The sequence below is a fragment of the Podarcis muralis genome, chromosome 2, assembly GCF_964188315.1.
Source record: "Podarcis muralis chromosome 2, rPodMur119.hap1.1, whole genome shotgun sequence".
In the NCBI taxonomy this organism is placed as follows: Eukaryota; Metazoa; Chordata; class Lepidosauria; order Squamata; family Lacertidae; genus Podarcis; species Podarcis muralis.
In genome coordinates, this window is record NC_135656.1 from 122043095 (window position 1) to 122070779 (window position 27685).

Genomic DNA, 27685 nt, shown 5'->3' on the forward strand with positions numbered 1-27685 from the left:
TTCCCATGCTAGTTCACTGGGTTTTAAGCACTAATGTGAGCAGTGAATTCTGCGCTTCCAGTGACAAGGTTGTTGGACTCCAAAGCTGTGGACCTCATCCACCCAGAGGAGTGTAGCCCCTTTTAGCTCAGGCCATCTTCCCACTCAAGAACATGGAAGATAGAACATCTCTAAGTTTTCAGAATTCGTCTTCAATTTCCTAATACCTTTAGAAGCAGGTTATTTTGCGGATCTACAAAAACAAAAAAGGGTTAGAAGCAATACATTGGGAGTTTAAGGTTTAAAATGCTGAATTGCAAAACCTCCTGTGGAACTTCCCTATATATCAGGGAAGGGAATTGCTATGTTTTGCTCAGAGGCAGAAACAGGGAGATGAATATTTACAACAAGTGGTCACAAAAACAAAGTGAATTAAGTTGAAATATATACACCTTTCCACTGGATATTCCAGTGGTGCAACCTTGAGCATACTTACACAGAGCCAAATCCACTTACTTCTGCACAAAAGGAAGAAAATGTCAGACCCTGTGCGCAGCATATATGTTACATATACAAATTTAGTTGTGGGGAAAAAGATCATGCAACAGTGGTCAGGGTGACATAGATATAAAGATCACCCGGGCATATTAAGATGTTTTTTTAAAAAATCAAGTTCTGAAAAGGGGTTCCTATTTAGTGAGACATTAAATCAAAAGGGCCTCTGATCGTCCTGGGATGACTGCGCATTCACTTTGGAAATGACATGTTAGGTTTTGGATAGATTAAAAAATAGTTACAAGAGCAGCTCATAATAAACACCTGAAAGGGAAATAGCTTCTTTCATAAGTATTGTGCTGCACGCAGATTCCCTTGGTGGGAAAAGCGCATTAAGAATCAAATTCCATCTTTTGTTTTTGTTGTCAGGTGCTCCTTTGTGTTCAGATCAGGCCTCAGTACAATAATGTAGCACTTGGGGAGGAAGATGCAGCCCAGAAGCCCAGCACTGGAGGCCAACATAGAGAAGATCTGCACGGCTACCATGTATTTCCCCTTGGTGCTCAGGTAGGTGGGCACAAAGGACACCCAAACACTGCAGAAGACCAGCATGCTGAAGGTGATCAGCTTGGCTTCATTGAAGGCCCCAGGCAGCTTCCTGGCTAGGAAAGCCACCGTGAAGCAGATGGCAGCCAGGAAGCCCATGTAGCCGAGGGCACCATAAAACATGGCAGAAGACCCTACATTACATTGCAGGATAATCTCTGTAGGCTGCGAGTGCATGTCTGAGTCTGGGAATGGAGGAGATATTCCCAGCCAGGTGATGCAGATGACAACTTGGACACTGGAACAGTAAATGACAATAGAGTTGGCCAGACTCTTCCCCAGCCATTTCCTCACCCTGTTCCCTGGCTTTGTGGCCAGGAAAGCCAGCACAACAGTAATGGTTTTTGCCAAGACAGAAGACACAGCAACTGAGAAGATAATGCTGAAGGCCATTTGTCGGAGGAGGCAGGTTGTGTTCATTGGCTGACCAATGAAGAAGAAGGAGGACAAAAAGGAGAGCAGGAGAGAGAAGAGGAGTGTGTAGGACAGGTCCCTGTTGTTGGCTTTGATGATGGGAGTTTCCTTGTATTTAATGAAGATTCCTAACACGAGGCAAGTCATGAAGGACAATAATAGTGTGAAAGAAGCCAAGATGATCCCTAAAGGTTCTCCATGGGACAGAAAAGTTATAATCTTGGGGACACATCGAACTCGCTCCTTGTTTGGATGATGATCTTCTGGACATTTGGTACAGTGGTCTGCATCTGGAAAGAAGAAGAGTGACTTTAGCATCATTCGTATATCCACAAGAGTTCTATTACATTCCACAAAATACATGTTTTGTAGTGAACATTTTCATGCAACCTACAAATGAAAAATGGAAGGGAATTATGGAAGGCCGGGCCATCAGTGGGAGAGGTCGTGCATGGCACAGGCTGAGCCTGAGGTCTCCCACAAGCCAGAAATAGAATTTCCAGCAGATGAGAGCTGGGTTGTCACCTTCCTGCATTGTGGGAGAGCCATTATACCATAGAATACAAATGTTAGGACTAGTCAGATGAATATTCTTACCCAGTAAGTGTATGACCAATTTTTATCTTGTCTAAATGGCAAAGATCAGCATTGGTGATGATGATGATACAAATAAATAGCTTTGGGGTGGGGGTGGGGTTGCTGAATCATCCATCACCCTAATCAGTTCCCACCACTGTCATTTCTTCCAAGTTCCAACAATGCCTATAGAACCATTGTCCCATTTAATGCCTCCCTTTCCCCCTGCAATCACTTGCCTTCCTTGGTAGAGATTGTTTCTTCCATGCAGGGAAGGCAATCATAGCAGCAAAGGGCCTCTCCTTCCCGGATCACCTTGAAGTCCCCAGGGTGACAGATCTCGGTACATCTGGAATGAGGCACGGTCTACCCATAAGGACAGAGCAGCAAGAGTTAGGGGGATTTTTTAAATAATATTTTTATTAATTTTAACATATAAATTATAAAATGTACCACAAAACTTATCACTTATACAATCTTTTTGGACTTCCATCAGCACCTCTGATGATCCACCGTTTTAACCACTTCTTATGCATTTCTTAACTTTATATTGCCTTTACATCTCTTAACAAATCATCCTCCCCCTTATCCATTTTTACAATACTTCTAATAATACTCCTCACAAAACTTCTTGCAACCCTACAAACGTTTTCTGTTCTTCACAATTACTTTTCAAATAGTCCATAAATTTTCAAATAGTCCAGTCTTCCGTGAATTTCTGGTCTCGCCGGTTTCGAATCCTTCCTGTTAGTTTATCTAATTTTGCATAGTCCATTAACTTCATCCTCCATTCTTCATCGATGGTAACTCTTCTTGCTTCCATTTTTGGGCCAATAATATTCTTGCTGCTGTTACTGCATACAAAAAGAGCTTACATTCCTTTCTATTTATATCACTCCCCACAATGCCCAATAGAAATGCTTCTGGTTTCTTTATAAATGTATATTTCAACATTTTTTTTCAACTCATTATATATCATCTCCCAGAAGCATTTCACCTTTTTACATTCCCACCACATGTGATAAAATGTTCCCTCTTTTTCTTTACATTTCCAACATTTATTACTGACTTTATACATTTTCGCTAACTTAACAGGTGTAATATACCATCTATACATCATTTTCATCACATTTTCTTTTAGGGCATTGCATGCAGTAAATGTTAAAGAGTTAGGGGGATTTCTAGCTATGGAAAATCACTGGAGATAACAATGGATTCCCTCACAAGCCAAGTAGCAGCTCAAGTGGAGTGGTGATTGGAAATAATGTTCATGAGCGGTGTGACATGGAATGAAAAGGTTAAACTCCTTCCCCACAAACCACAGTCCCAATCATGATCAAGCCCTCCAGGAGCTGCTATTTAAATGAAAGAAAAAGACTGCAGTAATGTTGAAGGCCAGAAGGCCTTGATTTTGGATGAACATGCATAAAAGTGCACTTCACGATAACCTCTGCAAAGAGTTAGTTCAGCTCTTCGGTGTTGCTTCATGCTGGTTTCAGCCTCCTGGCCTCCTGTACTCAACATGAGAAGAGACTGCTTTTCCAATATCCCTTCCCTTCCCTTCTCCACCCTCTTTCATTGCTCATCGGTCGGTCATTTTATGAGGGTCACTTTGTAACCCCAAGTAAACCTTTTCTATATTTCAATAAGATTCAGAGACACTGTCTTATGGATAATACAAAAAGAATCATTAGAACCTGAGATAAGTTACAGAATGAAGTGAATGGCTTAACCCACCTCGTTAAACGAAAGAGGCCACACAATGGCATTCTGATCAGTTGTGACTTTTATGTCTTGGGATCCGCACCTCTCCATGTGCCCAACTTTCCTTTCATGAAGAGAATTATTGGGAAGCATCACAAAGTTCACAATGTCAAAGTCAGCTGCCAGCTCCCCGTTCTCATCCAAATAAACTCCGCCCATAGAAGTATTCCCAAGCCTGACATTTCTCAGGAAAGGGTGAAGCTAGAATGATAAAGAAAATCCAGAAATTGGCTATTTCTAACCTGCTCTGTTAGCGACGCTGGTGGCACTGTGGGTTAAACCACAGAGCCTAGGGCTTGCTGATCAGAAGGTCGGCGGTTCGAATCCCCGCAACAGGATGAGCTCCCGTTGCTCAGTCCCTGCTTCTGCCAACATAGCAGTTCAAAGAAGAAGAAGAGTTTGGATTTGATATCCCGCTTTATCACTACCCGAAGGAGTCTCAAAGCGGCTAACATTCTCCTTTCCCTTCCTCCCCCACAACAAACACTCTGTGAGGTGAGAGGGGCTGAGAGACTTCAGAGAAGTGTGACTGGCCCAAGGTCACCCAGCAGCTGCAAGTGGAGGAGCAGAGACGCGAACCCGGTTCACCAGATTACGAGTCTACCGCTCTTAACCACTACACCACAAAAGCACGTCAAAGTGCAAGTAGATAAATAGGTACCGCTAGATAAATAGGTACCGCTACGGCGGGAAGGTAAACGGCGTTTCCGTGCGCTGCTCTGGTTCACCAGAAGCAGCTTAGTCATGCTGGCCACATGACCCGGAAGCTGTACGCTGGCTCCCTCGGCCAATAAAGCAAGATAAGTGCCACAACCCCAGAGTTGTCCACGACTGGACCTAATGGTCAGGGGTCCCTTTACCTTTACCTTTACTAACCTACTCTGTTACACATGTCTTCTAGACACATAGCGGCCACACTTTTTTTTTTTAATGGCCGCAATGTGATTGAGGACCATAAAGATCAATATCGTTGACACTGATTAACTGTATAAAATTGCAAAAATGTATAAGAGTAAAGCAAGTACCTGTTAGTGGGTTGCCTGCAGAAAGGTGAAAGGTTATTGGGAAATGGTTCATGAGTTTTAAAAAAAAACCGTTTAATGTGATGATTCCCACGAAACCTGAGGCCTTTCTGTTAGGTATCATTGGACCACAGCTTCCGAAGGAACTGTCTGATTTGTTTATGTATACTACAACAGTGACAATAATAGCCTATGCGCAAAAACTGGAAAAAGAAGTCCCAACAAAAGAAGATTGGTTTATGAAGATGATGGAATATGCTGAGGTGGCTAGACTATGAGAATTAAAGAACAGAATGAGGAAAAAAATTATTGAAGAATGGAAATATTATGTGGAATATTTGTAAAAATATTGTGGCTATGTTGAAGTGTATGCAGCATTTGCAGTATACCAGCAGACGAGAATGGGTAGTTTATCAACGTATATAATGGGTAAAATATAAGTAATATAGCAGCTTTCTAAGGTAAGAAAATAACACCATAGAAGGCTGGGTGGGAAGTAATAATAATAATAATAATAATAATAATAATAATAATAATAATTTATTATTTATACCCCACCCATCTGGCTGGGTTTCCCCAGCCACTCTGGGCAGCTTCCAACAAAGATTAAGAATACATTAAAATGTCACACATTAAAAACTTCCCTGAACTGTCAGATGTCTTCTAAATGTCAGGTAGTTGTTTATCTCTTTGACATCTTATGGGAGGGCGTTCCACAGGGCGGGTGCCACTACCAAGAAGGCCCTCTGCCTGGTTCCCTGTAGCTTTGCTTCTTGCAGTGAGGGAACTGCCAGGAGGCCCTCGGCGCTGGACCTCAGTGTCCGGGCTGAATGATGGGGGTGGAGATGCTCCTTCAAGTATACTGGGCCGAGGCCTTTTAGGGCTTTAAAGGTCAACCAGCACCAACACTTTGAACTGTGCTCGGAAACGTACTGGGAGCCAATGTAGGTCTTTCAAGACCAGAGTTATGTGATCTCGGCGGCCGCCCCCAGTCACCTGTCTAGCTGCCGCATTCTGGATTAGTTGTACAGTGGTACCTCGGGTTAAGTACTTAATTCGTTCCAGAGGTCCGTTCTTAACCTGAAACTGTTCTTAACCTGAAGCACCACTTTAGCTAATGGGGCCTCCTGCTGCTGCTGCTGCTGCGCCACCGGAACACGATTTCTGTTCTCATCCTGAAGCAAAGTTCTTAACCTGAAGCACTATTTCTGGGTTAGCGGAGTCTGTAACCTGAAGCGTATGTAACCTGAAGCGTATGTAACCCGAGGTACCACTGTAAACAGATAAGAGAGATTTCTTTCAATGGTTGTTTAGAAGAATTTGTAAAATTTGAAAAAAGTAATAAAAAAAATGTTTTGAAAAACTTTAAAGCATTTCAGATAGGGGTCTCTCACAGGTTCACCAGGAGATCCCAGATACTGAAATTGTGACCTCTACCTCTGAGTAACAGCCCCTTTCCCTGTTGGCATATTTAATTCAAGTAGCAATTGCAGTGTGGAACTTTCCAAAGGATTCATAGCACTACATATCAGCAGAGGAAGAAAAGAATACCTGTGATGGCTGGAGTCGCCCACCATCCCACCTGTTTCCACCCAACATCACCATCTGCGTGGATCTCAATGAGTAGGCCGCATTTAAGGCATGGGCCAGAGCTCGGACAGTGTTGTAAATGCTGTCGGTGTCTTGAAACAGGCTTCTCTCGAGGACACCTTGAGGGAAGCCGTCCAGGTTCTCTCTCACTTTGCATTGGTTCTGGCCTTTCACGGATAAAACATGCTTTGAATACAAGCAATGATATCCTTTTCGCCAAACTGGATTGGCCTCTCTATGAGGTGGAACTGGTAGATTATCATCATGTTTCATTCTTTTTTTCGTCTGGATAAATAAAGACAAATAGCCATGAATGTGTTGGTTCTGAAGTTTCTTGGGCGATGTTTTGGAGCTGATATATGACAAAGCTATCGTGACCCAAACTTTTCCAGTAATGGGTTTCAGTGTTTCACTCACTATTTCCATCGTACGTGCGGCTTCAATGGGGGACTGAGAGTCCCCATAGTAGAGAAACACATTGATTCGCCTGTCCATGGAAAGTGAAATCTTCTGCTGGAGCTTTATGTATGCATCGGCTATAAAAAAGAAGCCTCGTGAAATGGTTTGTGAGAAGGCAACACAGACACCGCCCTTAGCAAGCACAGGTGCCAAGGTGCTCAGAAACCTTTTTCCATTGTCAGTGTCAGCAGCTACCAGCCCGATCCAAGTCCACCTGAAATGCAGGAGTAGTCTGACAATCCCTGAGCCTGGGGGTTCTTCATTTGGGGTCACACGGTAGACGAAGGAAGGTTGCGTTTTGTCAAGAGCATGATGAACAGAAGCGTAACTGACCTGGTAGGACAGGGAAGAGATGGAGGATTTCATTTATTTTCAGGACTAAGCTCCGATATTATTTATTAACTGAAAATTGCGGGCACAGAGAGCCATATTCTGCAGAGTTTCAAAGCATTGATTTCATTGGTTCTCTCCATCCCCATTCATTGGAATAAGGGGCTCAGCCCTTCCTTTTTTGAACAACAGCCCTTCCTTTTTTGAACAACTGTCACGTACTTGTGGTTGTGCCTTCATACCTGGGGGATTTTGTAGATTCCCGCAACGCTTGAAATCTGGATGGAAGTGTCCGAGTCAACCCCTTCAATTAAAACCAGCTGCTTGCTCTGTCTTCCACAATGGTAGTTTGGAACATTTGCCTGCCCAGGAGAGAGCAAATCCACAATGGTGTCATAGGTCACCCTTGCATCGAAATAGTTCTCATAGATGCTGTAGCCCAGGGTGATGTTGGGTAAGATCCTGGGATCCTGGTTGATCTCATGAATGGCAATCTGGAAGGACAAGAGGTACCAGTAGGCTATGAGCCTTGATTGCCTGCAACAAAGTGTGTATCATAAGGTCATTCTCTAGCCAATGAAAACCTGTCAAATCCCTGCCTTCTTAATCCTTAGTCTCTGGACACCACAGTGTTGGTACAGATTTTAGCATGAAGCATCACAGCAGATTCTCGTCACATTTTGGTTTGTGTGTGTTTGTTATAAGATAAATAGCTGCTTGCCAGTTAAGCAACAACTCCACACCCCCAGGGTTGCCATATTTCAAAAAGTGAAAATCCAGACACTTCCCACATGGGTTTCCCCAGGCATTCCCAATTTTGGGAAATTCCACCAGGATGCTATTATTGACAGACAACTCCCGGATGCATGGCAGCTCTAAACACCCTCAAAAGGAGAAGCATTTGAATACTTGAACCCTGAAAAGTTCACAATCATGAATGAAGGACGTCTTTTTCAGATCCAACCTGGCAATTAGCAACAGCAGCCAAGAAGATGGCTGGCTTATAGGACAACCACAATTTCCCAGGTTAGAGGAAGGGATGGCACATGGCATGGTAATAACTGCTGGTGTCATATGCCCTTTTCCCAGCCTGCCCCACCTCCCACACCTTCCCTCCCTTCCTTGAACCACTGTGATTGACCCCCTACTTCCCTGAACTCCTCTCCTCCCAGAAATATCTCCCCTCTCTGAAACAAACAGCATGTGCTGGGCCCGGGGGTAACCTGTGAAACACGGTCCAGGACTGGACCAGAATCCGGAGGTTCCGCTAGGAGTCAGTCTGACAGGGCCAAGGCAGGAAACCAGGTAAGGACAGGTACAGGATCTCAGGCAGGATCTAGCATACAGCAATGTTGCTCCCGCAACCTGGGGCAGGGTCCAACAGCCTTTTATCTTTGTCGGGGTAGTGGCCGTTCCTGATCCCCCAGCGACTCACCTCCCAGTTTCACCCAAAGGCGAGCACTCCTCCTGCGAGTACTCAGGTCTCTCCTTCTCTCAGACCTGAGTCTCTGCAGCTTGGAACATGTCGGTGGGTTACTAGACCCAGGGGCCGCCTCAGGCTCCCCTGACCCAACTGGTAGCAGAGCAGCTGTGATGGCCCGGCTGAAGGCAACAAGGTAATCCCTGCATCTGGAGCCAGGGCAGGCTCAGTCCCCTGACTCAGACCAGCCGGTGTTTGCTGCAGGGGAACCTGTGCAGACTGGGATTCTTCAGGATCAGGCCCCAGACTTGTTTAGGTGATGCCTGAGGCAAAGGATCCGGTGCAGACTCCTCTGGGTCCAAGTCCAAGCCTGAGTCCCAGGCCATCACACAGCAACAACAAAATCCACACAAATTAAAGAGTTAAAACAATTCTAGCAGCACTGGCCTGTCTCTGTAGCTGGTGCTGCAGCTGAGGGAGCAGAGGTTTAGCGGCTTCCAACACTAACATGAATACTTTCATGGCCATAGCTAATGGGGGAGCGTCCTAGCCGGGGTTTGGGTCCTGGGTGAAGCCTCTAGGGGGGCGCCACTGAGGCTCCCAGCCTGCCTGGGTTTCCTGCCTAGACAGCTCTGATCATAGTCATGGAGTGGAGAACTGCTGCACACAGGAGGGATGCTTATTTGCAAGGGGAAGCAGGAAAACCTGGAGAGGCAAAAGTAAACAAACCTCCTTCCCCTTTCCCCGTTTTTTGGAACTGTGTGTGTGAGAGAAATTGTGGAAAAGGCACAAGCAAAGTTGAAAAGGGGAAGTTTTGTTGCTTCCTTCTGCTTTTCCTTCCCTCAGCACCTCAGAGGTCAATTAAAAGTGGTGAAGAGGTAGAACACCACCTCCTGCCCCTTTTGGGAACAGGAGCTTTTATCAGGGTTAAACAATTTAAATGTCAAGTTCACAAGATAAGTACTTTGGAGTACTGCTTGCTTTTGTGTTCTGTGGGTGGGTGTGTTTGGATCTAGAGGACAACATACATGTTTACACAATGGGCACTGCTGCATACAATGAGCTACAAAAACCGAGTCCTCTTTGTATTGAAAATAAAATACTTGCAATGAAAGAAATGTGATGCTGACATACAAAGCGGTTTGTATTTATCCCTTCCTGTAATTTGGAAGGAAAATGTAGCCAATCCACTTTAAATTCTTTAATTGCAATGGTTCGGCAGCCAGCAATCTTGTGGCGTATACTTTGAATGTTTATTCTTTCATTCTTTAGAGCCTTAACGGCAAGCCTTTACTACTCACTGAACAGCAAGCCTTTACTACCCACTGAATTTGATGGAGCTTACTCCCAGGTAACTGGGTAAAGATACTGCAGTCGTATACTGCAAACTTACGCATTTTTACTCTCTGCTATATGCCAGACTTACTCTGGACTTACTCTCTGGTATGTGCCTGATCATTATCAGTTTCTATTATTATTATTATTATTATTATTATTATTATTATTATTATTATTATTATTATTATATGTGTGTGTGCCAAACTAAGTCTTTGACCCGGGTGAAAGAAAGCCTAGTTTCATCCCTGACACCCTGAGTTGTGTCTGCAAACAAACTGGCATATGTTTGAACACGGGGATTATATGAATTCTAAGCGGAACCCCATCCATCAAAAAGTGCAACAGCCCACCTGTGATTCACAGCAACTGGTATTCAGGGAAATGCTGCCTTGACAGTGGAGGTAAAATATTGCCATCCTGGTAAGTAACAATGTTGGATCCAGGAGAACCAACAAGTTATGGACCTGCTCCTTGCAAAGGAGCCCAATCCCACCCACATCAGGCCACCTGCCCACCTCCGAAATCCAGAACAGGGAACACGTAGCCCACATATTTTCAGGATTCAGCTTCAATATGTTAATGGCCCGCTGTTTTGCTTCTTGCAGGTGGAAAGACAAAGGATGGAAGTGACATCCATTGGCTTTTTGTGTCTCCACGGACGCGTCCAGAAAAGAGGACTTGTCCCTGGCAAATGAATCCTGGAGTGGGGAAAATCATAGCTGAGTACAATAACATGAAACCAATTGCCACAGAAATGCTTACCCAAAGAGCACTATTTGGGGTGCTTCGCGGAAACTGTTGGCTGCATGGAAAACATGTGTTGTAGAAATGACCCCACTTACGAGGTGGTCTCCTGGCATGTAATAATTCAACGCATCTGGAACATCCCTTTCCATGTTCAAGGGGCATTTCCCCTTTGGCATCCCAGAACCTACAAATCGCAGCAGCAACAGCAACAGCAGCAGCAACAGCATCACTCTGGGTCTGCTGGCTCTCATTGCCTCTGTTGTGGCTGCTCTCAGCATAGTAAGCAGCAAATTAGAAGCAGGACCAAGCCCCCGGTGACATTAAGAGCAGAGGGATGATACAGTCTCTTCGTACTGGCAGAGTCCGTGCCTGCCTCAAAGCGTTCGGTTTCTCAGGAGGTATTTAAGTAGGCATTTCTTGTTGCATTAAGTTGCCTCGTGCATCTCTCCATTCTGAGATTTCGGTTATTTGCAGAATAACAAAAATAAGGTGATGCTTGGGGGGTCGGTCCCTTGAGTTTTGGGGCAAGAAAAAAAGAGAACTAAATCACTATGATTCCTATAATTAGGAGGTGAAGCATCGCCTCCACCCTGTACAGGGTGGCTCAAAGAGCAGGTGCAGAGCTGGAGGAAAACAGATCCGCAAGAGGAAAGGCCATAGCTCAGGTGTAGAGCATTTGTGAGGGGACCTCAGCAAGGGGAATTAGAGTTAAGGAGATACTGCAGCGCAGCATCGCCTTGTGCAGATGCCTGATTATCGTCTTCCAAAGCAATTACCGTTTCGCACCATAGGGCGCACCGGACCATAGGGCGCACCTAGTTTTGGGAGGCGGAAAACAAGAAAAAATTATTCTGAACCCCAGAAGCCGGAACAGCAAGAGGGATCTGGCTTCTGGGATACCGTGTGGCTGTTCTGCCTTCTGGGGTAACCGCGCCAAGCCTCTTCAGGGCAGCGGGATGAAGGCTCCCCCTGCCTGAAGAGGCTGTGCACGGCTAAGGCAGAAGCCAGGACAGGTGCGTTGCTGAAGGGGCACTGCGCCTTCTCTCTCTCTGCGCAGGTGCTGCGCAGAGAGGGAGAAGGGGCAGCGCCCTTCAGCGAAGATGGAGAAGGAACAGAAGAAGACCCTTCTGTTCCTCCTCGGGCTTCGCTGGACAGGCGCGTCGCTGCAAAGCGGGAGGAGGAATAGGAGACCCTTCTGTTCCTCCTCCGGCTTCCAGGACAGGCACGTCGCGGCGAAGCCAAGGAGCCTGCATTCGCTCCATAGGACGCACACACATTTCCCCTTCATTTTTGGAGGGGGAAAAGTGTGTCCTATAGAGCGAAAAATACGGTACTCTATTCCAAACTTTAAAATGGAAAGCGTAATGCTGGTGGTCAACAAGAGAGGTTTAAAGACTCTCTCAAGGCAAATCTTTAAAAAATGTAGTATAAACACCAGCAATTGGGAAACACTGGCTTGTGAGCGCTCCAGTTGGAGAACAGCCTTTACCAAAGGTGTCATGGACTTTGAAGACACGCAAGGGAGAAATGTGCTAAGAGGAAGGCACGCTTGGCAAATCCACACCATGATCAACTCCCGCCCGGAAACCTATGTCCCCTCTGTGGAAGGATGTGTCGATCCAGAATCGGCCTCCACAGTCACTTACGGACTCACTATTAAAACCGTGTTTATGGAAGACAATCTTACTTGCTACGAGTCAAAACAAAAAAATTCCTTCCAGTAGCACCTTAAAGACCAACTAAGTTAGTTCTTGGTATGAGCTTTCTGAAGAAGTGTGCATGCACACGAAAGCTCATACCAAGAACTAACTTAGTTGGTCTTTAAGGTGCTACTGGAAGGAATTTTTTTGTTTTGACTATGGCAGACCAACACGGCTACCTATCTGTAACTGTTACTTGCTACGAGTGATTGCCAAAGAGAGAAGAGAGAGATTTGCACTGCAAGCAGAAGATCTCAGGTTCGATCCCTGACTTCTGATTGGATCCCCGTGTTGGATGCGATAGTACTAGACCGCCTATAGCCATTTGGTGATGAATGCATTTCGACAGAGCAGCTGTGCTCCAGCAGCCAATAGGAGTTGCAGAGTCGCTACCTTGCAGAGCCTCCATCCCTCAGGAGCGGGGGGTCCTCTGAACTGATCCAGGTGTCCCAAGGAAGCCCAAAGAGCCTTGAGGGCATCAGATAATCCCTTCTCACACAGTAAAGAACTCGTGTATCCATAAGTTTTCCTTTATTGATTTGCTTTCAATGCTTATGCCTTTCCTTTCCATATATAGTTCAATGCTGCTAAGGAAAATGATGATGATGATAATAATAATAATAATATGCAATTAAAAGCAACAACATATGCGAGCACAAACGAGAAGTATTTCAAAAGGAAGAGAACAAAATCTACAAGCCAGAAATAGAGCGATTTGGGGGTGAGGGGAAGCAACAGTGAAAATATCCCACAAAGGTTACGTATCAGTTATAGAGGGAGCCTGGATAGCTCAGTTGGTTAGAGCGTGATGCTGATAATGCCAAGGTTGCAGGTTCCATCCCCGTCCGGGACAGCTGCGTATTCCTGCATTGCAGGGGGTTCGACTAGATTATCCTCAGGGTCCCTTCCAACTCTAAGATTCTTTGTGAGAGCTGAGAGGGTTCAGAACTCTTCTTTGTGTGGAATAAGGATGAAGAAATCATTTTAAGAGAGGGCTTTATATCCCCTTTTTCTTCTTTTCCATCTTTATTGTCTTGCTTTTGTTATTCTTGCTCTTTTCCCTTTTTTATATTAGCTTCAGCCCGGACACTGAGGTCCAGTGCCAAGGGCCTTCTGGCAGTTCCCTCGCTGCGAGAAGCCAAGTTACAGGGAACCAGGCAGAGGGCCTTCCCAGTGGTGGCGCCCGCCCTGTGGAACGCCCTCCAATCAGATATCAAGAAAATAAACAACTACAGTGGAACCTCGGTTTTTGAACTTAAATCTACAGTGGTTCCTCGCAAGACGAAAATAATCCGTTCCGCAAGTCTCTTCGTCTAGCGGTTTTTTCGTCTTGCGAAGCAACCCTATTAGAGGCTTAGCGGCTATTAAAGGCTTAGTGGCTAAAAGGCTATTAGCGGCTTAGCGGCTTAGAAAAAGGGGGGGAAAGCGGGGAAAAATCACAAGACTCGCAAGACGTTTTCGTCTTGTGAAGCAAGCCCATAGGGAAAATCGTCTTGCGAAGCAACTCAAAAACGGAAAACCCTTTCGTCTAGCGGGTTTTTCGTCTTGCGAGGCATTCGTCTTGCAGGGCACCACTGTATTCCGTAAGATCGTTCAACTTCCAAAAAGTTCAAAAACTGAGGATCAATGGGCTGGCTGCAAAGTCAATGGGAAAAAATGAAAAATGTGGCTTGGAAGCTGTACGGCTTCTGAAAATCATTCGAAAATGGAAGTATTCACTTCTGGATTGTCAGCGTTCAGGTTCCAAATTGTTCAGCTTTGAAGCATTCGACAACCAAGGTTCCGCTGTATCTGACTTTTAGAAGACATCTGAAGGCAGCCCTGATTAGGAAAGCTTTTACTGATGTTTTATCATGTTTTTAAGATTCTGTTGGGAGCCGCCCAGAGTGGCTGCGGAAACCCAGCCAGATGGGTGGCGTATAAAATTATTATTATTATTATTATTATTATTATTATTATTATTATTATTAGGCTTTTATTGCAATTGATGTTGAAAACTTTCAATATAAATTGATTACACAAAAAAAGGAGAAGACAGCACCAAACAGAAAGCAGAAAGGTACAAAAACAAACTTGACAGACAAACAGCTTTCCGTTTTGCCTCCTCTCCCACCCCATCCTAAACAGAGAGATTAAAAGATGCTGCAGTGAAGATGCTTTGTGAAAATACAAGGCGCGTAAACCAAATATGTATGTTACTTATGCAATCATGGCCATGCAATATCGAAAAGAAAAAGAAGGAAGGAACATTGAAAATATCCCACAAAGATTATATATCAATTATGGCAAACCAATCAATCAAATCCAACCTCCAAACGCTGAAGACCTCCCTAAAATAAACCGGCCTTATAAATAAGTTCACAAAAATTACTGGCCTGCCATTATTCTTTCCTTACCCTCATGCTGGGCTGGAAATAGTGCCGGAAAACCCCATCCCTCCTCTGACAACCCACTTGCCTTTTGTGCTGAACTCAGAGTGGGTACAGAATACTGCCCCCCTCACTTGCCTGCCCACAATTCCTTGTCTCCTAAGGCTATCAGGCTAGTGCTTAAACATAAGGCTGGTCTTAACACTGCAATGAAAGGCCATGAATCAGAGAGGAGGGACAAATCACCTTGGATAGCTCAGTTGGTACAGCATGAGACTCTTAATCTAAGGGTCAAGGGTTCAAGTCCCAGGTTGGGCAAAAACATTCCTGCATTGCAGGGGGTTGGACTAGGTGGTCCCCGCGGTCCCTTCAAACTCTACAGTTCTGTGAAATCTCCATGGGAAGGGTGTGGCGACAGAGGAAGGCCCCTCCCCAGGCGTAGGTTTGGAATTGACAAGAGGGCCTACGTAGATGACCTTGATCTCCAAGCATGCTCATATGAGAAGCTGGTCCAACAGAAACCATGGTCCAAAACCAGTTTCACAATCTGTATCATGGTTAACTCTTGCATCTGCAAGACTTGAAGCTTTCAGTGTGGGGTAGTGGTTAAGAGCGGTAGTCACGTAATCTGGGGAACCGGGTTCGCGTCTCCGCTCCTCCAAATGCAGCTGCTGGGTGACCTTGGGCCAGTCACATTTCTTTGAAGTCTCTCAGCCCCACTCACCTCACAGAGTGTTTGTTGTGGGGGAGGAAGGGAAAGGTGAATGTTAGCCGCTTTGATACTCCTTAAAGGGAGTGAAAGGCGGGATATCAAATCCAAACTCTTCTTCTTCTTCTTCTTCTTCTTCTTCATTTGTTTGTTCAGAATAGTATGAAAACTTTTTTTTTTTTTTTACAGAAATCTTAAGTGCAAAAAATGGAAGTACAAAATGAGAAGTCCACAGTAAGGCAAAACCTTTCTTTGGGCCAACTGAAATGTCACAAAACAAGTCAGCAAGCTTTTCAATTCTCCGAAAGCTTCTTTTATGCTCCCCAACACTCCCAAGTATTCATTTGGGGCAGAGGAGTTGAATTCCCTGTGTGGGTTCTCTGATGGCTAAGAAGGGCTGTGCTAGCAACAGGGTTCTTGCTTAATCTCAGAAGCCATACACTGGCTTTCCTCTGTGAATTCCCCTAGAGGGCATAAGATGGATACGCCATCTGAAGCCATTTCAACGCTCCAAGCAATGATGGGTCTCCCAACCCCAGCGTGAACTTTTTGGTGTCTGTTTAGATCCGCTTTTCTGTAAAACCTCTTCCCACATTCCAGACACTGGAAAGGTCTCACCCCAGTGTGGATTCTCTGGTGTGAAGTAAGGTCTGTTTGCTGCCTGAAATACTTCCCACACTCCGGGCACTGATACGGTTTCTCTCCTGTGTGTATGCTTTGATGAGAGGTGAGGCTCTTTTTCTGACTGAAGGTCTTCCCACACTCCTGACACTCGTATCGTCTCTCTCCTGTATGGATTCTTTGGTGTGTGAGAAGGTTGGACTTGTCGTAAAAGCTCTTTCCACAGTGAGAGCACATGAAGGGTCTCTCCCCGGTGTGGATTCTCTGATGGGAAGTGAAGCTCGTGATTTGGCTGAAGCTCTTTCCACATTCCGTGCAAGTATATGGTTTCTCCCCCGTGTGGATTCTTTGGTGTCTAGTAAGGTGTGGCTTATCGTAGAAGCTCTTCCCGCATTCCGAGCAAACGTACGGTTTCTCCCCAGTGTGGATTCTTTGGTGGGAAGTCAGGCCGAAGCTTTGATGGAAGCCTTTTCCACATACCAAGCACTGATATGGTTTCTCTCCTGTGTGGATTCTTTGGTGGATGACCAGGCTCGATTTGTCGTAAAATCCCTTTCCACACTCGGAACACTTATACGGTCTTTCTCCCGTATGAATTCTTTGATGTGACGAGAAGCTTGCTAGCTGCCGGAAACTCTTTCCACACTCCAGACATTTGTATGGCTTCTCTCCTGTGTGGATTCTCCAATGAACGTTAAGGTCTGACTTGCGATTGAAGCTTTTCCCACATACTGGGCAGACATTTTTTCTTTGCCCTTTCTGTTTTCCCTGCTGAACTAAGATTTCGGGGAAATTGTCACCCTGCCACGTAACAGATTCATTCATCCACATCTCCGTTTGATTTCCTTCCTGCTTTTCTGGCTCAACTTGATCTCCAATCCCCTCTTCCATTTCTAGATTCTTGTTCCTTTCCGACGACTCTCCATATGTCCCTTCATCAGTCTTACGCTCCCACTCATCACCTTCTGGAATACAGAGAGAGAAACTTGGTTAGAGGACAAAGCAGGGGAACAAGAAGGAAGTATTTTTTTAATCACCCATCATGCCAAATATACTGCTGCAGAGGAGACATCATACAGGTGTGGTTCTGCTTCCACATTCTTTCCAAAGACTTATAACTGCTCTACACATCCAACAGAAGTTCCTTCCAGATTTGATTGGGGCTGCACTTGAAGATGACTTAGAAACATCAACTGGTCCAAACTGCAGCGGCCAAATTACTGTCTGGGGTTCCATTTAAATCTCATATAACACATGTTTTCAAACAGCTGCATTTTTTTATCCCATCTCAGCTGCATGTAAGTTGATCTACCCCTTTTGCAATGAACAGACCACACACTGCTAAGTAAGTTTAAAATGCTTTACTTACAGTTCCAAGCTGCACTGGGTACCAGGCAACGGGGTTAATTCCCAGGCCCAATTCAAGGTACTCATGCTTGTGTTTAAAGCCATAAATCATTCAGGCCCCAAATATATGAAAAACTGCCTCCTTTCCTACAGACCTCCAAGAAGCCCACCCCCACCCCCCCGAAGCTCAGGAGAGTGATGGTGGCAGACAATAAGCTGTAGAACTCCCTCCTTACAGAAGTGTGTCTGGCAACTTCATTACAGTGGTACCTTGGTACTCAAATGGCTTGGCTCCCGAACAAATTGGCTCCCAAACACCGCAAACCCAAAGTAAGTGTTCTGGTTTGCGAACGTTTTTCGGAAGCCGAAAGTCTGACGTGGCTTCCGCTTCAGTGCAGCAAGCTCCTGCAGCCAATCGGAAGCCACGCCTTGGTTGTCAAACGGTTTTGGGGGTTGAACAGACTCCCGGAACGTATTAAGTTCGAGAACCAAGTTACCACTGTATATATGCCTTAGACAAACCTCTTTAACCTGGCCTTTGACACCTGAGAGGAATATTTTCAAGATTCACTGTATATTTTGTGGCAGCATTTTTAAAAGTTGTATTGTATTGTAACAAATGGATGGGACTTAACAAAGTGTGGCCCTTACCCAGAGAGGCCACGTTCCAGTAATTCTCCAGTTGCACCTCCCCGTGCAGAGCCCTTTGGCCCGGATCCAGCAGAGCCCACTCCTCCTCGGTAAAACACACAGCCACTTCCTCAAAGGCCATGGGACCCTGAATGGGGAATAAAATGCCACGTCCTTCAAGTTATATGTATCTTACATTTATACATATATAGCTTGGGCTAGGGTATTTTTAGCGGAGAGCGGTTGTTGTGGGAATGGTTGTTGCTGTTGTCACTGTTCATTTTTTGCACCTTTATTTTGGATATTATTATTTATGTGGAAATTGTTCAATTGGGTCGTGTGCTTTTTGATGCTTCGCTAATTGTTTGTGACCACTTTTGTTGTGCTTGTAGTTATCTAATTTTTTTATATGTTGTAAGCCGCCTTGAGCACGCTTTTAACTTTGGAAAGGCGGCATACAAACGAAAATTTGACTAACAGATTCTGCAAGATTTCCGATTTGCAAGAAATGAGCATCCCCTTCCAAACCACCTCCACCACCCCTTTGGAGCCAAACTTTTGCCTAAGCAAAATAAGCAGAGCTCGCAGCCTCTGTTGTGTGTCGTTTGATGGGTTTAACATCTCTATCAACATATGACAGGCACCCGATATACAGTCGTACCTTGGAAGTAGAACAGAATCTGTTCCGAAAGTCCTTCGACTTTCAAAACGTTCAGAAACCAAAACACGGCTTCTGATTGGCTGCAGGAAGCCCTGTCGGACGTTCGGCTTCCAAAAATAGTTCGCAAACCGAAACAGTCATTTCTGTTTGGGGGCCAAAACTAAGGTGTTTGAAAACCCAGCTACGACTGTATGCACTTAGACTAAGCATTAGGAAGAATTTTCTGACGATAAGAGCTGCTTCACAAGTGGAACAGACCCTCTCAGAAGGTTATGGACTGCTTCATTGGAAGTCAGGTGGCCATCTGTCAGGGATTCTTCGGGTGTGATTCCTGCATTGCAGGGGGCTGGACTAGCTAACCCTCATGTGGTCCCTTCCATCTCTACACTTCTGTGAATCTATGGAATGTGGAGGCTCCCCAACCATCCTGTGTACATGTTTTTCTGGCGGTCCTTACCCGAGTTGACTGTGCAGAAGCTGTTGCTGTTGCTCTGTCACAAGTGAGGGATGATTCGGAGAGGGTCAAGGACAACACGCCATTGCCTGCTACAGAAGATGGCGAAAACAGATGTTGTTTTTGCTTTTAGAAAACCAGTGCTAATAATAATAATAATAATAATAATAATAATAATAATAATAATTAATACCCCACCCATCTGGGCGGCTCCCAATCGAGTGTCAAAAACAATACAGCATTAAATATTAAAAACTTCCCTAAACAGGGCTGCCTTCAGATGTCTTTTAAAGATAAGATAGCTGTTTATTTCTTTCACATCTGATGGGAGGGCGTTCCACAGGGCGGGTGCCACTACCAAGAAGGCCCTCTGTCTGGTTCCCTGTAACCTCACTTCTCACAGACTCTGGGGTTGTGCGCCCATCTCACTCTAGAGGCCGGGAGCCAGCGCTGTCCGCAGACACTTCCGGGTCACGTGGCCAGCGTGACAAGCTGCATCTGGCAAGCCGGCGCAGCACACGGAATGCCGTTTACCTTCCCGCTAGTAAGTGGTCCCTATTTATCTACTTGCACCCAGGGGTGCTTTCGAACTGCTAGGTTGGCAGGCGCTGGGACCGAGCGACAGGAGCACACCCCACCACGGGGATTCAAACCGCCGACCTTCTGATCGGCAAGTCCTAGGCGCTGAGGCTTTTACCCACAGCGCCACCCGCGTCCCCAACAAGATAATATAGAGGGACATAAATAATCATCAACAACAATAAAACATTATGATCACCAAGTCATTCAATTTGCCACTTTCAGATCTCCCATAGATCAGTTTTAAAAAGAGAGAGGAGGGAGAAGAGGAGAGAAGGAGGAAAATGTTAAAATTAAAATATAAACATAACTGAAATGCGTGGTAAAACAATTACATTGAATCAATACAGTGGACGCTCAGGTTGCGAACATGATCCGTGTAGGCACGTTCGCAACCCACAGCACCACATGATTCGGCACTTCTGCGCATGCACAAAGCGCAATTTAGTGCTTCTGCCGAAACCCGGAAGTAACCTGTTCTGGTACTTCCAGGTTCGGTGTGGTGCGCAACCCGAAAACGCGCAACCTGAAGCGTCTGTAGCCTGAGGTATGACTGTACATTAATTAAAACAGGAGACAAGATGGGATTCGACTCCATTGTGTGTACAGAACAAGATCTACTATTGCAGTGGGATTTTTCCCTCTCCCCAAAGCCTGCTAAATCTGTTCTGGAGAGTTAAGAGAAAACTCCAAACAGATTTAATCCTGTCGTGCAAACGGAACTTGCTCCGTGCAGTCAAACCCAGCTTAGAGTTATGGTGAATTCAACCCTCAGGCTGAGAGAGGAATAAGCTCTGGGAGTTGTGGGGGTAGGACCCACACTCAGAGATGGACAGGCACCCCCCACAGGCAAGATCAGCGACTCATTAATTACAGGCTTCCACAAAAAGGAAGAAGGAGACCTAGACTTTTTCCTGGAGAACGTCATAGCACCCAGAAACTCAAGGAACGGGAAAGCCTCCCTTACCCAGCGACACGTCTTGAGTCCGAATCTCTGGCGCGATTCCCAAACAGAGTGACTTCTTGCAGGCATTAGGAACGTCCTTTTCTGACTCGAGGGAATCAGCAACCGCTTGTGGGAGGGACCGCGGCACCTGAAACAGCAACCAAGATTTTATTCAGGGAGCAGGGAAGAAAACTAGGGGACTGGGATGGATTTTCACCATCTTCTTCTTCCAGCTCTGCAAAACTCTGCAGGACTCAGTGGCGATGGAACAGGAACACAGGAAGCAGAGAATGGCCCACCTGCCACCAGGGCGGATTTGATTTAAATCAAATTGATTTAAATCACGATTTATATCATGATTTAAATCACGATTTATATCATGATTTAAATCACAATTTATATCATGATTTAAATCACTAGTAGCTTTTACAGTTATATCAAAAATTACTGATTTGGTTATACTATTAGAAATACTGTATTTCTAATACTATTAGAAATAATGAAATTACAGTGGTACCTTGGATTACATACGTTTCAGGATACATACGCTTCAGGTTAGAGACTCCACTAACCCAGAAATAGTGCTTCAGGTTAAGAACTTTGCTTCAGGATGAGAACAGAAATTGTGCTCTGGCGGTGTGGCGGCAGCAGGAGGCCCCATTAGCTAAAGTGGTGCTTCAGGTTAAGAACAGTTTCAGGTTAAGAACGGACCTCCAGAACAAATTACCGTATTTTTTGCACCATAACACTCACTTTTTTCCTCCTAAAAAGTAAGGGGAAATGTCTGTGCGTGTTATGGAGGGAATGCCTACGGGTGGCATGCCTACGGATTTTCCTCCTCTAAAAACTACGTGTGTGTTATGATCGGGTGCGTGTTATAGAGCGAAAAATACGGTAAGTCTATTGTGAGGTTGGCTGTTTACATTTGGACAACTTTCCTGCTGTACTTTATCAGAAGGAGAAAAATCATCATATCCTTAATAATAATTTAAACAGTTTATTTAACTAAAACAATAACATTATTGCATATGTATCCATGTTTGTTAACTGATGTGATTAAATAATTTTATTTTTTTTAACGGAGTTTTAGCACACATGAAAAACTTAAAACAAATCCTTATTTCCTGATAGTCTTTCCTTACTTCCTTATAGCCTTTGGACTGTAATGTAACTTAAATAGAAAACTGTCTTTAGGAAGATTTTCCTCCAAAAGCATCTTATTTTAAAAATCTGATTTAAATTTAAAAAATCCAATTTAAATCCAAAAAATCTTATTTAAATGAAACAAACCAGATAGGCAGGATATAAATAATTAATTATTATAAATTATTATTATTATTATTATTATTATTATTATTATTAACTCCCTGGAGACCTAGAGATGTGACGATAGACTGCGCTGCCGCCTTTCTTTTAGCAAATGTTTTGTGACACTGGGGAAGGTTACTGATTGCCAAAAATTGGAAAAGCAGCAGCGTCCCAACTAAAACAAACTGGTTATCTAAAATGATGGAATACTTCCATACTGCCGAACTAACAGGGAGGATAAGAGGAGATATGGTACAAAAAGTGAATAAGGAGTGGGCTATCTTTAAGGATGTATGGAAGTGAGAGCTGGACCATAAAGAAGGTTGATCGCCGAAGAATTGATGCTTTTGAATTCTGATGCTGGAGGAGATGGTTGGACAGTGTTCTCGAAGCTACAAACATGAGTCTGACCAAACTGCGGGAGGCAGTGGAAGACAGGAGTGCCTGGCGTGCTCTGGTCCAGGGGGTCACGAAGAGTCGGACACGACTAAACGACTAAACAACAACAACAATCTTTAAGGAATACATCAAAATTTATGTGGAAAAAGTAGAATTTCTGACAGATACTGAGTGAATCCAGAAAATGATTAGAGCGAAAGGAGAGTAAAGTTAAGATAAAAGAAGAGATTGAAGAAGTAATGAAATGTGTCTAAGCCAGTTGGAAAAATAAAGTAGCGTAACAAGAACGGGTGGAAGTCAAGTCACTTGGTAGGTGTCCGTATGGGGTAGGTGTGTAGGTATGTTGATATGTATAGTATAGGTAGGTATTATATAGGGTAATGTAGGTATGTTTTATATTAGGAAAATTTGATAGTTTGTTGTGTTCATGTATTGTGTAAATGTATATGTATTTTGATAATAAAAAAGATGGAAATATTCTCTCACCTGTTTCTCCTCTCCCTGCTTCTTCCCCTCCACCTGGCTCAGGAGGAAGCCTTCGGCCAAGGCCACCGCCTGGGAGCTGGTCTCCGCTCCGCACTCCCTGACCCAGTTCTCCATCTCCGGGGGGAGGACAGCCAGGAACTGCTCCAGGATCACCAGGTCCAGCATCTGGGCCTTGGTGAGCCTTTCCGGCTTCAGCCACCGACGGCAGAGACTGTGGAGTCGGCTGCAAACCTCTCGGGGTCCCTTGGCCTCCTGGTAGAGTAACCCTCTGAAGCGCTGGCGTTGGTCATCAGAGCTGGCATCGTCCACCCCCGGGATCTCTGGGACAGACTTTTCCCCGTACGTCCCACGGCTCCCAATCTCAACAGCGTCAGGGCCAGCTGCGGTTCGCTCCTCCATCTTCGCTCTGTACACCAAGGCGGCTTCCGAGATCGCCGTAAATATATTCTCCCGCCAATTTCTCTCTTGTTAAAGCCAAGAGCTGTCCGGCTCGGAGGCTTGCAAAGGGATGGAGTTCTTCTGCGTGGAGCAAAGGTATTTTCGCAAGCAGGTGCGGACGATTCCAGCTAGCTACCAACTGGCTTCTGCCTGCAGGAAAAACAGACAAATGTTAAGGCTCAGTGAGAAACCAGAGATTGAAGAGCTGTTTGGGGGGGAAAATTAAAAATACTGTTTGTAATGCTGTAACCCACCCTGGCACCTTAGCGTGAATGGCAGGGTAATAAGTAAATAAGTTATGCACCCACATGCGGTGGTTTTGCCTCTAGGTCGCTACAGTGTTGGCGATGCAATCTTTGATCGCATTTCTAAAATCAAGAACTGGGCCACCCACAAAGTAGCCCCTTCTCTTGTTTTCCCTGGCCTCAAACTCCTCCATAAATATCTTATTCATTTCCTCTTGGCTGCAGCCAGATCAACAGCTGGAGGCTGAAAAACGTCCTTTGGTTTTTTATTATTACAGTGATACCTCTGGTTGCGAACAGGATCCGTTCCAGAGTCCCGTTCGCAACCTGAAAAGAACGCAACCCACGTCTGCGCAGGTCGCGATTCGCCGCTTCTGTGCATGCGTGTGACGTCATTTTGTGCATCTGCGCATGCGTGAGTGGCGAAACCCAGAAGTAACCCGTTCCATTACTTCCGAGTCACCACGGGACACAACCTGAAACGCACAACCTGAAGCAAACGTAACATGAGGTATGACTGTATTACTATTATTACCTCAGTTGTCGAACGGAATCCTGTCTGGAAGTTCGACTTCCTCAACGTTTGAGAACCAAGGCGCAATGGGCAGGCGGCAAATTCCATTGAGAAAATTGTGAAACATTGTTCATGTATGCAACAACGGCAGCCAGAATATTAGTGGCAAGAAATTGGAAAAATGAAGCAATACCTACGATAGCAGAGTGGCAAGCCCTAATGATAGAATATCTCCAGCTAGCCAAGATGACAGGGAGAGTAAGAGATCAATCGAAACAGAGTGTATATAAAGAATGGAGAATATTTAAAGTATACCTAAAAAACTATTGTAAGAATAAGAATCTCCTGGCAGAACTAGAGTGATTCTTGTAAATAAAAGGTGGAAATGATATTGTGTTTGCATGTACGAAAATGATTAAGTTAATTTGAGACTGTGCATTATAAAGGAAAGGAAAGATACAGTGGTACTTCAGGTTACAGACTCTGCTAACCCAGAAATAGTGCTTCAGGTTAAGAAATTTGCTTCAGGATGAGAACAGAAATTGTGTGGCGGCAGCAGGAGGCCCCATTAGCTAAAGTGGTGCTTCAGGTTAAGAACGGACCTCCGGAACGAATTACCGTATTTTTCGCCCTATAAGACGCACTTTTTCCCCTTCAAAAATGAAGGGGAAATGTGTGTGCGTCTTATGGGGCGAATGCAGGCTTTCGCTGAAGCCTGGAGAGCGAGAGGTGTCGGTGCGCACCGACACCTCTCACTCTCCAGGCTCCAGGAAGCTATCCGCAAGCCTTGCACGCCCGGGGGAACTCCCCCCGGGCGCGCAAGGCTTGCGGGCGGCAGCCTGCAGCGCGGAGCGCGGGGCGCCCTTCGGAGGACGCCCCGTGCTTCGCGCTGGTGTCCACAAGCCTTGGGCGCCTGAGGGAACTCCGCCCGGGCGCGCAAGGCTTGCGGGCGGCAGCCTGCAGCGCGGAGCGCCCTTCGGAGGACGCCCCGCGCTTCGCGCAGCTGTCCGCAAGCCTTGGGCGCCTGGGGGAACTCCGCCCGGGCGCGCAAGGCTTGCGGGCGGCAGCCTGCAGCGCGGAGCGCGGGGCGCCCTTCGGAGGATGCCCCGTGCATCGCGCAGCTGTCCGCAAGCCTTGGGCGCCTGGGGGAACTCCGCCCGGGCGCGCAAGGCTTGCGGGCGGCAGCCTGCAGCGCGGAGCGCGGGGCGCCCTTCGGAGGATGCCCCGTGCATCGCGCAGCTGTCCGCAAGCCTTGGGCGCCAGGGGGAACTCCGCCCGGGCGCGCAAGGCTTGCGGGCGGCAGCCTGCAGCGCGGAGCGCCCTTTGGAGGACGCCCCGTGCTTCGCGCAGCTGTCCGCAAGCCTTGGGGGCCTGGGGGAACTCCCCCCGGGCGCGCATGCCTTGCGGGCGGCAGCCTGCAGCGCGGAGCGCGGGGCGCCCTTCGGAGGACGCCCTGTGCTTCGTGTAGGTGTCCGCAAGCCTTGCGCGCCCGGGGGAACTCCCCCCGGGCATGCACGGCTTGCGGGCGGCAGCCGGCAGCGCGGAGCACGGGGCGCCCTCCGTAGGAGGCTGCGGAGGGTGGCGCGGAGCTGCCCGCGCTCCAGGGCTTCTTGCAGCTCCACGCCACCCTCCGGATCCCAGCGCGAAGGCGCGGGGCTGCGGAGGGTGGCACGGAGCTGCCTGCGCTCCAGGGCTTCTTGCAGCTCCGCGCCACCTTCTGGATCCTGGCGCGAAGCCGCGCGGGGCTCCGGAGGGTAGCGCAGAGCTGCCTGCATCCCGAAGCCTGGTGCGCGCTGAAGAGCGCCCCCGGGCTTCACGCACCTCTCCGCAAGCCTGGGGAGACCAGTGTGGCTCCCTAGGCTTGCGGATATCAGGCTGTTCTGGGGGCTGGGGTCGGGGGAAGCTCGGGCTTCCCCCGCGCCTGCCCCGTGCCTGGGGAGGGGAAAAATTTTTTTTTCTTTATTCTCCCCCCCCAAAAATTAGGTGCGTCCTATGGGGCGGTGCGTCCTATGGGGCGGTGCGTCCTATGGGGCGAAAAATACGGTAAGTACTTAACCTGAGGTACCACTGCATACCTGAATGAGCGTCTCCAACCCCATTGTACAGCCCGGACACTGAGATCCAGCTCAGAAAGCCTTCTGGCAGTTCCCTCCCTGCGAGAAGCTTTAAATATACAGTGTGATGGCTTCCTCTTTTCAAATTTACACAGCAGGAAACAGAGATTTGCTCAATTAAATGCGGATTCAAGCATTCCGTTGCCTTGGGGGGGCCGGGTTTATTACATTTTTATTTTCTCCTTTTTGCAGTTTGTAACTGTCTTTGCGGGAGGAGGGTTATGGGTTATTCTCTGCCTTTTGTGTTCTCGTTTTGTATTTTTATGTTGTCAACCGCCCTGCGATTTTCAGGAAACGGGTGGTATACAAAATTCATAACTAATCATAAAAATAATAACAACGTGAGAAGGTTTGAGCTCTGCAAGCAAAACGAAGTGGGGGGAATTGCTTCAAGCACCGTGCAAGCTTTCCGCAAAGCGAAGTAAATCAGGTTTAGGGCTCAAGAAAGGAGACCTTCTGGAGAGGGTCCAAAAAGTCTGGCTTTTAATTTATATCATGGGTAGGCAACCTAAGGCCCGGGGGCCGGATCCGGCCCAATCGCCTTCTAAATCCGGCCCGTGGACGGACCGGGAACCAGCGTGTTTTGACATGACTAGAATGTGTGCTTTTATTTAAAATGCACCTCTGGGTTATTTATGGGGCATAGGAATTCGTTCATTTCCCCCCCAAAATATAGTCTGCCCCCCCCCAAGGTCTGAGGGACAGTGGACCGGCCCCCTGCCGAAAGAGTTTGCTGACTCCTGATTTATATTAATAGTGGGCCTTTGGCGACAGTTGTGCAAACCTGTAGATCCCGTATGCGTTTGAATCCCTGCCCCCACCCCCAATAGTGACAGCCTGGAGGTGCCCCCCCCCCCGCGTCTCCCTTTGTAGGGACTGAAAAAAGAGGGGTGGTGCAGGAGATCCCTGTCTGCCTCCTTCTGCCTGCCTTGGGCTTCTCTCCCCACGGGACCCGACCAAAGCCCACTCCTCTGCAATGCATTGCATTGCAACAATGCAACGTATTGCAACGCTGTAATGCGATGCATTGCAACAATGCAATTCACTGCATTGCAACAATGCAATGCAATTGCAACAATGCAATGCAATTGCAACAATGCAATGCCGTCCCCTGCTCTCCTCGGAGCTATTTCCCTCCCTGGGGAATCGCCCCTTCCCGGAGAGGCCCCTTTGCACTCACCAGATGCTCTTTTGCCAGGGGAATGGTGGCAGGAGGGGTGGGGGTGGCGCAGGCAGGAAGTGGGCCTTCCTCTTTCTTCTGAGGCGCCTCTCTAGGAAGGACGACTCTCTCGCGTTAACCTTTAGACTGCTGAATTCCCCCCCACCCACACACACACCCCGCAAGTTTGCTCGTAGAGGAGCGCGTTGCCTTGCGTTGCCCGTTCTTCTATTATTATTTTTTAAAGGCTTCTAGTTAATTTTACT

General features: G+C 46.5%; 3 protein-coding genes across 4 annotated transcripts in view; 1 reads left to right on the forward strand and 2 right to left on the reverse strand.

Annotated features, from left to right (window-relative positions):
- The window catches only part of LOC114592563 (uncharacterized), a 400972-nt gene that overhangs the window by 294092 nt on the left and 79195 nt on the right, over positions 1-27685 (forward strand).
- Positions 874-10889, reverse strand: LOC144327077 (vomeronasal type-2 receptor 26-like). Its single transcript, XM_077925292.1, has 4 exons — positions 10756-10889; positions 7478-7772; positions 2310-2436; positions 874-1784 (listed from the first exon to the last, which is right to left on the reverse strand). Exons 1-4 carry the CDS (start codon positions 10887-10889, stop codon positions 874-876), a joined length of 1467 nt encoding a protein of 488 aa, XP_077781418.1.
- LOC114592567 (uncharacterized) lies at positions 15646-27522 on the reverse strand. Of its 2 annotated transcripts, none has more exons than XM_028720804.2 (6): positions 27441-27522; positions 22950-23537; positions 20778-20904; positions 19235-19323; positions 18138-18264; positions 15646-17104 (listed from the first exon to the last, which is right to left on the reverse strand). In XM_028720804.2, the coding sequence occupies exons 2-6, from the start codon at positions 23346-23348 to the stop codon at positions 15921-15923; spliced, it is 1926 nt and encodes a 641-aa protein (XP_028576637.2). In that variant the 5' UTR covers positions 23349-23537; positions 27441-27522; the 3' UTR covers positions 15646-15920. The 2 variants fall into 2 exon arrangements, with proteins under 2 accessions (XP_028576637.2, XP_028576638.2); XM_028720805.2 differs by lacking the exon at positions 27441-27522 and adding an exon at positions 24168-24729.